General features: G+C 39.2%; 1 protein-coding gene and 1 pseudogene across 1 annotated transcript in view; one reads left to right on the top strand and one right to left on the bottom strand.

Moving 5' to 3' along the window:
- LOC145898099 (protein PHTF2-like) overlaps window positions 1–12,231 on the bottom strand; it is a 41,417-nt gene that overhangs the window by 12,543 nt on the left and 16,643 nt on the right. Inside the window, exons 3-13 of the mRNA XM_082986535.1 lie at window positions 7,540–7,676; window positions 7,110–7,213; window positions 6,999–7,048; window positions 6,715–6,825; window positions 5,648–5,788; window positions 5,448–5,555; window positions 4,864–5,025; window positions 4,157–4,243; window positions 3,280–3,411; window positions 2,271–2,444; window positions 2,135–2,212 (exon numbers count right to left, since the gene is read on the bottom strand). Of these exons, the coding sequence (XP_082842661.1) occupies window positions 2,135–2,212; window positions 2,271–2,444; window positions 3,280–3,411; window positions 4,157–4,243; window positions 4,864–5,025; window positions 5,448–5,555; window positions 5,648–5,788; window positions 6,715–6,825; window positions 6,999–7,048; window positions 7,110–7,213; window positions 7,540–7,676 (1,284 nt within the window). The remainder of the gene's footprint in view (window positions 1–2,134; window positions 2,213–2,270; window positions 2,445–3,279; window positions 3,412–4,156; window positions 4,244–4,863; window positions 5,026–5,447; window positions 5,556–5,647; window positions 5,789–6,714; window positions 6,826–6,998; window positions 7,049–7,109; window positions 7,214–7,539; window positions 7,677–12,231) is intronic.
- Window positions 9,192–11,061, top strand: LOC145899768 (uncharacterized; annotated as a pseudogene).

The following is a 12,231-nucleotide window of genomic DNA, read 5'->3' as shown; positions in this document are numbered from 1 at the left end:
GTCTGGAATTGGAAGCCGCTTAGGATGCTGTGAAGTTGTCTCGCATAGTTAAAAAAAGAATTGTGTTTAGAGGACTGCCCTTGCGTGTTTTGGAAGGATTCCTTAATCGTTTTGCAGTCATTGAACGCCGACAGCAAATGTTTTCCGGTGTTTTCGCTTAATTGTTTGGCGCAAATTGAGGGGTACACGTCTGTGCACGACTGGCGACACGTCACAACACATACGAAATCCGGCAGATTAAGCTTCGCGTGGAATGACGGCAGAAGCATTTCTGAAGTTAAGAATGTGGCACGACGGGCGTCTGTTTTTAAAAATGAGCTCAAATAAATGGCCCAATTTGTTTGCAAAGGGACCTGCCCAAGAAACGATTTACAAGAGTATTGCCTTGCCACAGATGTTGGAGTCTTTTTTACCACAACGGATAAAGCACCAACTGACCAGTTCATGGAATACTTTTCGTCGTGTAGACGTCTAAAGGTCGCAACTGCTTGGATTTTGCGTGTTCGTAAGTACCTTCAAAGAAAATAGCAAAAGGAAATATGCAAATTTTCAAGTGCCTCAGTGTCTGCAGAGGAGTTACGAGATGCCGAAAACGCGCTTGTGAAATACGAACAACGCAGCACTTTTCCCCAATAGATTAAGGCGAATAGAAGGTCTCCGCCATGCGACAAGGCGTCGCTCATTTGCAAACTGGATCCAGTACTGGTGAATGGCGTGTAACGAGTGGGAGGAAGATTGGAAAACGCCCCAATGAGCTATGAAGCGAGACATCCTGTAATCATTCCACACTCATCCCATCTAACAGATCTGCTGATCAGCGACTACCACTGCAATGAGGTAGGCCATTCCGGCGTTAATCACACGCTAAATTCTATTTGTTAAAATATTTGGATCGTTAATGCTCGGGTGGCAACACGTCGAGTCCCGAGCAAGTGCTTGGTTTGTCGACGGCGTGGAGAAAGGGGCGCAGAGCAGCGTATGCCGCTCTGCAGACTTAAAGTCGACGAACCACCTTTTACGCATACAGAAATTTACTTTTTTGGTCCGTTTGCAGTAAGAGCGCGTCGTAGCGACGTCAAGCAATACGGCTGCGTTTTTACGTGCATGACTACTCGTGCGATCCACTTGGATGTTGCGCTGGATCTTTCAACGGATGCGCTTATCAACGTCATGCGACGTTTCATTGCTCGCCGCTGCCCTGTTTTTCATATGTATTTAGATAACAGGACGAATTTTGTGGGCGCTGAGCGAGTCCTTAAAGAATCGATCGAGTCGAGTTCGAAGCTTGTTTCATGACAAGCCTGGGGTTGTCAGAAGTGTGGAGGTGACTACGATGGCTGGGGTTATACGACGACCAATACCCAAACTTTGCGTGATTGTGCGCGCAGAGGGATACACCAAACGAGCGAACGGAGATGTACACGACGGAGAAGGACTCTGAAGAACGCACGCGTCGCTCGAATCTTTTGTGAATGTAAAAAATAGGATTCGCATTTTATGATGCTCCTATTTTTCCGTGGGAGGATGTAGATTCTCGCCGCCATTATTTTGGTTACGGGTGATGGGAGCACACTCATTATACTTACGAAATAATGCGTATGTACGTCACTGCCTTTGTTGGTCACTAAAGTGCTATTGTCTTGGTTAAACTGTTTACGAACACTGGCAGTTGGCAAGCGCTGCCAAAGTGTGCGGCGTAACAGTGGAGGTCATGAAAAAAGACTAAAAGGAAGCTGCGAAACATCCAAAATCATTTATTTTTTAAACGGGTATAATAAACCAACTGGTGCCTATCCGATCTCAGTCGGGTGTTCATATCTAATAAAAAAATATTTATACAGCACTAATAAACAAACTGACAGGCACTATATTTTTCAAGCAATGCATTGGCGAAACGCATTCTCTCTTGTCTCTTGTCAAATGGGGTAAACCGTAAATGAACATAAAGTTCAAACAAAAATCATTCTGGTAAAGATCATCGTATTTAAACTTTGGTCTGTCTAACACATGCGACTTCAGTTCCAAAACTTTGCACTTGACGAGTACACTCAATTTTGATTCAATAAAGCAAGATATTTTTTAGTTTAGGTCGGTGGTAACCGTTATTATAGTATACTGGTTTATCATACCAAACCTTGAAAAGCTTTATTGCATTACTCAAAACGCAGTTAACTAGTTGAAGTTGTTCTTTTTTGTGTGGCTTTTTTTCCATCTAAAAAACATCAGCAGTATTTAACTTATATGCAAGTGACAATCCACCATGTAACAACCTGAAAATAAAGATTGATTTGTTCTGTTAATATAACAGAAACATTGGTGTAATTTCTGTTTATTTTTGCACCAACTGTTATAAAATTAAGGAGAAAGATGCACAAAGCAATCAGAAGTAGCAGACAGTCCCAGTATAGCCTTGATGATTTGAATGACTGTTGTGAACTCATCAACTGTAAATAAAACACACACCTTTTGAACTAGTCGAAGCTCTTTCTTACGGGTTTATTTCTATAACTGGTGAATCATCGACCTGTTTATGTTGGTTGCTCATAATAATTATGACTCTTTGTCACTCCCAGACGTAGACCAATAATAAAAATAGACGAATCCTATTCAGCCGGAAAAAAAGAATACTAACTAATAAAAATATTAACGGGTCGCTTTAAGTACAACAATAGCGAAATACAAAATTAAATTGCAGACGTATATACGACGAACTCTTGCTTGTGTCGAATTCGCCAAGAAAGTTTAAGGGATAGTCTTATTCTGCGCGAGCTGATGTCGAGGTATTACGACTGCCAACAATTTTTCCCGCACAGTGTTTTCTATGTTTGCCACGTTTCGTAACACCGCAATGATTGTTCCGCAGAGAGGTCATCACATGTGCGCGTGTTGCAAAAAGTCTTATGGCGTATTTGAGGCTCTTTGGGGTTGCGTTTGGTAGTGAGGGTTCGCCGCTCAAATCCTAACTAGGCTTAATTCCCACGCTGCCGAAATAATTCCGCCAGCTGATAGTAATGTTTTACAAAGATTGTTACCGGCATCTGGCAAGGTATTGCGTTATTGAATAGGATCATCAAAGATCCCGATCTTGTTTCTTTATGATTTGCTGTTCATGTTTTGTGAATACAAATATATGAACCTTACTTTTCGAAAATCTTAGTTTTATGAAAACGTATTCATATTTGACAATAAAAAAGGCATGGAATTTTATTTCTCAACCAAATTAACTTTATTTAGTCCAATATTTACGCACAAATTATCAATTTAAATATTATATCTTGCCTGAACCGTTGTAAAGCAAAGTAAAGCCAAAGAGCAGCAAAATGCTGAAGACACTATAACGTCAACTGACCGCTGTGGACCACGTCTACGAAGGTAAGATCTTATTGATAACCAGGTTTTTATATGTTGAACCTAAAAAATATTCATATCGTCATCATCACAATGACAACGATTTGGTACAGTAAATAGTAAAAGTAATATTTCTGGTGAAAACAACGCAGTATGTTTGATGCGAACGCATGATCGACAAGATCGCCCCACTGCACAGATCCTGATTAGCGATCACAGCCAACATATACCGATAATTATAGGTTTACGGCTTCGCAGTCCAGGCATTGCAGCCTAGCTGGATCAATCATTTTTCCTGCCAAATCGGAGCAAGATTTGAAACATCAAGCTCCCGGTAAGGTTTCACGGGGTACCTATATTGTGGCGTATTTTATACTACTGGTAAAAACGTATTTTGTATTGCCAGCAAGAATGTACGTTATAAGGCGTCTACATCCTCCCGAAATCCTGTATTGATGTCCGGCTTATATCGTCTTTGTCTATAAATGGCCCTCAAAGCTCAAGGACGTGAACGACAAAATTATGACTTCTAATCAGGTAAACCGTTTCTTGCGAAGGGTTTTCGAACCGCTGATTATGTTGCGAAAATGTAAGAATATAGCGCACAAAAACATTTAAATTTTTTTTTTACTATTTTAATAAGATCGAAACAAAATCTTTTAAAAACTTTAAAGAAACCCGACTTATTCCACACACACTTACATAGTGCAACGTTTTTGTTTGCTAATCAATGTTAAAATTGGCTATATTCCGCTAATGTCCCGTTTTTTTTTAAAGAACATTCTTTTATAGAACATTTAATTTTTACCTTGTTCAGTCGAAAATGAGGAATGCCAGACTTTTTGGCTCGACGGCTTGACGTCAAATGAGTAAAATATTTGGCAAACAGCAGCCGCTACAGAATGAAAGCAAATTGTAACTTAAAATTTTAAGACAAATAAATTTATAAATTATCTTACCAACAAGCAAAGTTTGGTGTTAAAGGTTTATTTAGTTAAGTTTTGTGCTATTTCTGCTGCCAGGCACGGTAAAATTTTGACAGGATTGCTCTTCTGACATAAATTGACGTACTGCTATGGCATGTACATCGGCGAAACCGGGAGGACCTTTAAGACGCGATTAAGAGAGCATCACTGGCCGCGTTGGCAAAGCATTCCGCCACACTTGGACATAAAGTTGCCTTTAATAAAGCCCAAGTTCTGGAGAAAGAAATGGACTAAGCCAAACGGCTATTCCTGGAGACGCACCACATCCATAAAAACAGAGGTTGTTTTAATAATAAGGAACAATGTGTGTATTTTCGGCAGCATGCAACAACTTGCTCTGTTGCGCCTCCATACTTGCTGTAGGCAGACGAAACGTCGGACAAATAAAGCACGTTAATTTATACCAGAAGAGCAGTTCTGTTTTAATTAAGTGCTTTCGACGTAATTACCAGCTAATTTTTTTGTCCCCTACGACATGACAGCAATCAATTTCGCAATGAAATTGTTTTTTTTTACATCTCTGCATTACCTTCAGGTAAGTCCGCTGAGCAGTACAAAGCATAACAAACAGAACGGAACCGAATATCAATCGCAAGCAAAATGTTCCTGAAGCAATGAACAAAACCGAGTAGTGTTTTCCATGCCATTCTGCCAGAAAACCTTTCCATTTAACATGACAAAGAGCAGAGTCCTGAAAAAGAGCAGAGTCCCCAAGTCTGTATAAAAGCTTGCAAGCAATTTGTTACAGGATAAACCTTTCCAGAAAAAAACTCTCTTTCGATTCACAAAGACCGTATTTACCAGGTGAACCACATTTAACAAGCAAAACGTGCTGCACATTTTTTTTTAGCAATCTCAACTTCCTGTCTATAGTTACTGTCTTTCACTGTTGATGAACACTGCACTGATAGAAAGGTTTGTATATAAACCTGGCTTTGGCGAATTATTAGTGAGTTTTGCTGGTTTTAAATTGTAGATGAAGTAGACAATCCCGTAGGCAATTATGCAAAACACTACAACATAGCGCTGCAACAAGGTTTGCAAAGATTTTTGTATAAATTTGTGAAAAAGAAGACCATATTGTAGCCTAGTGTTGATGGTAACTTTTTTTACCTGGCAATCGAGTACCTGATAAACCAAAGGTGCGAAAGAAAACAACGCGACAACAGTCAAAGAAACAAAGCAATACTCATCATGGAAGTTTTTCGACTTTAAATGCACCTGTAACAAAAGTTTACTAGCATTAAGGTTTTTATGATTTTGTATGTGTACGAGAAACTATTTTAAGAACATCCGATAAAATTACTGCATACCGTTTTCATAATAAGACTTCCAATATCAATTAAAGACATATCAATTTTTTGCCACTTCTCATTTCTCCATATTCGGACATTTATTCGATTAAAGCCTGTATATGGTGTGCCCGATCCAGGTAACAAATGTGAAACTGAAATCTTTATAAAACCAACAACAAATTAACGCCTCCACTTTTTTACATAAGGTCGACAAAAATTTTTTTTTTGAAAACCCTTGTCATTTCGACGAAATATTTTTTAGGAACAGTTCAACCATCAGTTTCAGACAAGTTTGTTGCCAACAAAACACAGTTACAATGTATTTTTAAAAAACGTCATTTTAAACAATAAAACTTCTTTCAATAGTTAGTACGTACGCACATTGGCTATCAATAAAATATACTACATATTTCGTTAGCCTTACGAACGAATACTGGCATAGTTGTAGTCAATTTCTTATTCCATACACTTTTGTGTGACGTCGTATTTTGTAACTCGAAGCTACCAAATCGGACACTGTAGTTTTTATGACCGTTTGGTGTGTCGGTTTCCTAGATTACTTAATCATGTTTATTTATGCGAGAAATGTATTGTGGAATTGTTTACATGCATGAAGCAAAACGACTTTTAAAATTCTTCTTCAAGATTTGATACATATGTGCCTGTTATGGTGTAGTTTGCCGGGCAACTGCTAAAGGTGGCACAGAATTTTTTTTCTAATGGACGGTCACATAGGAATTTCTCTTTTAAAATGCGGTCGCAGAACAATAAATCTTGAAAAGCTCTGTTTTTTAAGCACTTCTAAACATGCCGACTTGTAAGATTTGAAGACAACTTTTACAACCCGATGATATAAATCTATACTAAAATGTAATAAACTAATTAATAAAAAAACAATAAAAAAATATGTAGTTATTCTCTCTTAATAAAAAAATTTCCGTTTACTTGAAAAAAAAAACGAAAACAAGCTAAACGAAGTTTCAGAAAGGTGAGCTAGCTTAATAAATTTTCAGGAGCGTTTGCACAAGTAACATGGTTCGACGTAATTAGGAAACAATGCTCTGGAGGTAATTTCGATAGCTTACCGTTTGGTTAACTTCCTCAAGCAAAGCTTCCCCGCATGAGTCATCACTGGAATAATCCATTGAACCAAGTAAATTTTCCTTACGGCTGTTGCAATTAAAAATTTTATCCTTCTGCAATATTTTGATACACATTTTATTTTTACTTTTGGACCCATCATTAGTTTACGTTCAAAACACACTTTGATTTAAAGTAAATTCAATTGCTCTCAACTAATGAAATTGGTCGTCCGTTATAAATATGACTCAGTTACGTGGTCTGCCCGACATAATTTTTCGCAGTTTACCTTATCGCTAACGATTTGCTTCTGAAACTTGACGAAAGTCCTTGTTTCGCCTATAAATACTTACACATGCTATCATGTTTTCAATCTCAACATATATGCAAAAACCTTTACCTGAGTGTTCAAAGCTGTCATTTTTTAAACAAGATTTTACAAAAGTTAAAGTTTGCTGTGAACTTGCACTATTAACAGGTTCCAATAGTACTGAAGATAAACGTCTGTAAATGTATTCAATAGGGTTACCATTAGTATATGCCAAAAAGGCGTGTTGCTATAAATTGCGATTTGTTTGAGTCAATTTGCCCAATTTGGGTGTAGCCTTAAATTTGTCTCAGAAACAACGGCTGTGACGAACAGAGCACAGTGTGATTTTACAAACTTTTTCATGATAAATAAATAAATAATATTACATAACACTGGATTCTATCCAATTTATCATATAAAAATAAGAGCACTTTACAATCTTTCACAATCACATACTGCTTCAATGTTGCAATACACAAAGCTGATGCAGTAATCACAAAAGTCTTATGTGATTAAGTACCTTCGTGCTGATGTTGTTCCAGTGTAATTTTGTGAGGAAAAGGAATATCTAAATTTTGTCGAAACAACTTGGCAATGAATTAAACCAACTAAACACATCAACATGCACGGAAGTATAACTTCGCTCCGCTGAATATTCTGCAAAAAACATAATCCTTAAAATCATGCCCATTAATGTTTAAATTCATGGTGTTACTCCTCCTAGTACCAAAAAAACACAGAAATTAGTAAAATATGATGTAACGGGTATAAGATTAAATACTTTTCTTTGATTTTCTGTGTTAATTATTTATTGTATAAATGAAACTTTGATTACTTTGCAAAAACAAGGCCTATAGCGCACACATCATGGACCGCACACCATTTTACCACAAAGTAATTCCAACAGAGAAAATCCCTCCTTGAAATTGACTTACTAAATTTAACACAAAACATTGGCCATTGTGTTATAAAATTCCAATCAAATTTAAATATTACCTTTTATTTTACGAAGAAATAGACAAAAATGGTCTACTTACATCGTATTTAAAATTCACATAGTGTTAACTAGGACTGGTCTAGATTTCTACTTAATCAGCCAAGCAAGATGTTTTTTTTTATGAATATATATATTTCGCCTATGCGGCATCCTCAGTATTCTAAAAACAACAACAAGAATAATCGTAGTGATTAGCATCCATGGCACACATCAAGACTAACATGTACACATTTAACCTCCAGACCGCAATCCTGTACCAAACCAAATAAAAACACACAAGCACAGCAGCGGTTGAACGGTAGCAACGAAAAACGTTGTTGTGTCAGCGGTTTGCTCGCGGGTGCAAAGATAACATTTGCAGGCACCAAACCAGTGGCTGGATGGATTTCGTTGCTACCGTTCAACTGCTGCTGCGCCTGTGTGTATTTTTATTTGGTTTGGTACAAGATTGCGGTCTGGAGGTTAAATGTGTACATGTTAGTCTGAGGATGCGGCATAGGCGAAATATATATTAAAAAAAAAATCTTGCTTGGCTGATTAAGTAGAAATCTAGGCCAGTCCTAGTTATCACTTTTTGAAAGAATTTAAACGCTTTAAACCCAAACCAATCCAAGTCGTCAGTGGGAGATCTGCGCCTTTTTTATGAACGTTTTTATAAAATTCACATAGAAACTGTTACAGCGAGGGTTAAGTTTTCTATGTTTCCCGCCACTTGCTTTGTGACGTTTGGCGTCTGTGACGTAACATTGACTTTGTGACGTTTGGTGTCTGTGACGCAACATTGTTTTTTTAGACGGTTCAACTTGAATTTACTGTGTGTATTTGTATTTAGAACCAGCTATTAATGAAAAATAAGTTTGTTATAATTTATGAAAAGATTTAATTTGGACCTGGATTCCAGAAAAGTTGGTATTTGACTGCTAATATTGTTTTTAATTGTTTGCTGTACTAAGCGATTGTTCGTTTTGACAGAGAACCGATGTTAAGTCAAGTCGCGTTCACTGAGGGAAAATCGTGATGTGGTAGCTGGCACGTTCCAGACCGTGCAAATTATACAGGGCGAATAACAGCTGTTACATAAAAGTTCTCAACTTTCTTCTGGAATTAGACAATTAACGTTTCAATAGACGGAGAAAGACTTGACTTTGTTAAAGGTTTGTTCGATAAGATACAAAATGGTTGTGACAAAGGCGACACTGAGTAAAACTGTGTCGGACCTGAATTCACTATACCGCGAAACTGAAGAGCTAATGGTCGATGTTAACAAGATTAAAGAAAATAAACTTTTAATTTCCACTTTCTTTAATGACTACATAGAGAAACAAAGTACCTTTATGAGCGCTGCAAAGCATCGAAATGCCAAAGATAAGGCAAAGCAGGAACTTGCCAGTTTGGAAAAAGGCGAAGAAGAATTCGATACACGTGTGGAAGAATGGCTGAATTAATCTGCTTCGAAGAATTTAGATAGAATCCGCGTCACATCAAACGAACTGGCGTAACAGTTTCTACTGCACACACCTCTAGTACCCGATCAAGTACCAAACGCACAGAGGCTTTTTTGCCCTTTTAAGGAAACGACAGTTAGCTGAAAGGCAGAAGATAGAAGCTGAAGGTCAATTACTGTATTTCGACGGTAATCCTGTGGATTATACGCGATTCATAACAACGTTTGATGAGCATATCGCTAACCGAGTTGGTAGTGATAATACAAAGTTCAACTCTCTTATACAATACTGCAGAGGCGAAGCAGAACGCATCATACAGTTTTGCTCCGTAATGGAAGGATCAAAAGGATATCGTAAAGCACGATAAGTGTTGCATGACAATTTTGGTGGTCCGTTTCTTATTGTTCGATCGTACATAGAAAGGCTTACACAGGGTTGCAAAGGTTGGCTCGTAACCTCGAGAAGTGTCTCGTAACGTTGACTCATTTGTATTATTTTGCCGACACAAATAATTTTGAGCATTTACTGAGTATTGCTTTGCCGCTTCATGTTCAACATAGATGGAAACGAGGGGCTGGAGAAATTCAATTAAGTGGCGAGGAGCTACAGTTTCGTCAACCTTGTGGAGTTTATATAATACGAGGTGTCAATTTCCAATTCCATGTTCGGAAGGTTGTCGACTCCAAAGAAGGAAAGTACGCGAAAACCATTGAGGACAATAAAGGCAACTTTGCATGCTGCGGTTCTAACTCGATCATGTGTACTAATAAGTTATTAGACTTGCTGGATGTCAAGGGCGATAAAATAGAGTATTCCCTTTCAACTGTAAATGGGAAGTCCCAAAATAGCAATGGTGTTGCTGCTTCTTTGTCAGTCAGGTCGTCAAATGGGTCGGATGCTGTCGACTTACCTTGCGTCATCGCCGTGGAGGACTTCCATGTTGATCCCAATAGATACCAGCGAACTTGGTCTCATCTGAAAGGGATGTTCCCGAAGTGTTTTGGGTTGACGAGGAAAGAAGAAGACGGCGAGGAGAACCAAGTGCTGTGAAAACGATTCTGGGTTGGTCCCTGTTTGATCCTGCTTCATCTCTTGCTATGAAAAACGTCCAGGTACATCATATTAACTTGTCGTGTGACTTGTAGCATGAGCAGGTAAATGTGCGAAAGAGTTTAGGAATTTTACTTTCGATTCCGATGTTGGCATGTCGAAGGAAGATAAATATGCCCTAAAGCTCATGAACGAATCTGTAGGGTTACATGTTGGGCACTACCAGCTGCGCTTGCCGTGGACTACAGAATCGCAACACTTGCCAAATAATCGTAAACAGGCTGTGCAACGATTGAGTTACCTCAAACGCCGATTGACGAAAGATGAACAGCTTCGTCAAAGGTACACAAAGACTGTGATTGGCTACCTCAAGCGAGGGTACGCGCAACGAGTGCAGCAGGGATAAGCTGCCGTAAACCGTGTAATGTATTTGCCGCATCATCTGGTTGTTCATCCGCAAAAGCCTGGGAAGGTAAGAGTCGTGTTTAATTGTGCGGCTAAGTACGCAGGGACGCCACTGAACGAGCAATTACTGCAAGGACCTGATTAGATGAATAGTCTGGTAGGGGTTCTGGTGCGATGTGGAGGCCATGTTTCACCAGGTGAGGGTTGACCCAGTAGACACGAATTGCCTGAGATTCGTATGGTGGCCTGAAGGAGACATGACAAAGGAGCCAGTTGATCACCAAATACTGGTGCACTTATTCGGCGCGATGTCATCGCCGTGTTGTGCAAGTTATTGTTTGTGTCGAACCGCTCACGACAATAGCGAAGATTTCTATGCCGAGACCGTTTTAACTGTTATACGCAATTTTTATGGAGACGACTGTTTGAAGTCAGTTGCAACCATTTTCGAAGCAAAAAAGTTGGTGAAGGAGTTGTGTGCATTGTTGCAATGTAGATGATTCAACCCAAGAAAGTGATTGTGCAACAAGGTGTTCTGGATTCTATGCAAAAATGTGAAGGTACATTGCAATCGTATTCGTTGCATACAGAAGAGCAACATGTGGTGCGTGTGCTTGGAGAAAGTTGGAATTACCAATCGGATACATTTCGATTTGATGTTAAGGCGAAAGAAAGGCCATCACCCGCCGAGGGATTTTGTCGGTCGTGAGTTCGCTATTCGACCCATTGGGTTTCGTGGCTCCAGTGGTTTTAAAGGCTCGCCTGCTGCTGCAAGAGTTGTGTAAAAAACAGTTTGGCTGGGATGCAGATGTTCCTGAGGACATCGCCGCCGAATGGCGTTGTTGGACTTCAGGATTGACCGAGCTTTCTTCGATTCAGATTCGGAGGTGTCTGAAGAACGCTGGAAAGATCATTCATCACGAGTTGCACCAATTTGCTAACGCATCGTCAAAAGGTTACGGTGCGGTTTGTTACCTCAGAACGACTGTTGTTAGCGGAGTTGTCTGCTGTCGTATATTGCTTGCTAAACCTCGATTTGCTCCCTTGAAAATGGTTTCTATTCCAAGGCTTGATCTGACTACGGCAACATTAGCTGTAAAACTGGAATAAGTCTTGCGCAAAGAGCTTGACTTAAAAATTAAAAAATCGGTATTCTGGACAGATTCGACAAGTGTATTGAGATGCATCAATAATTCGTCTAAACGATTCCCTGTTTTTTGTGGCCAACAGGTTGAATAAAATTGATGAGGGATCGAATCCAGCGCAGTGGAAATACGTCACGACGGACCTGAATCCAGCAGACGACGCCTCTCGA

The sequence above is a fragment of the Ascidia mentula genome, chromosome 4, assembly GCF_947561715.1.
Source record: "Ascidia mentula chromosome 4, kaAscMent1.1, whole genome shotgun sequence".
Classification (NCBI taxonomy): domain Eukaryota; kingdom Metazoa; phylum Chordata; class Ascidiacea; order Phlebobranchia; family Ascidiidae; genus Ascidia; species Ascidia mentula.
Note: the sequence above shows the minus strand (reverse complement) of the source record. Positions and strands in the feature narration are given on the sequence as shown.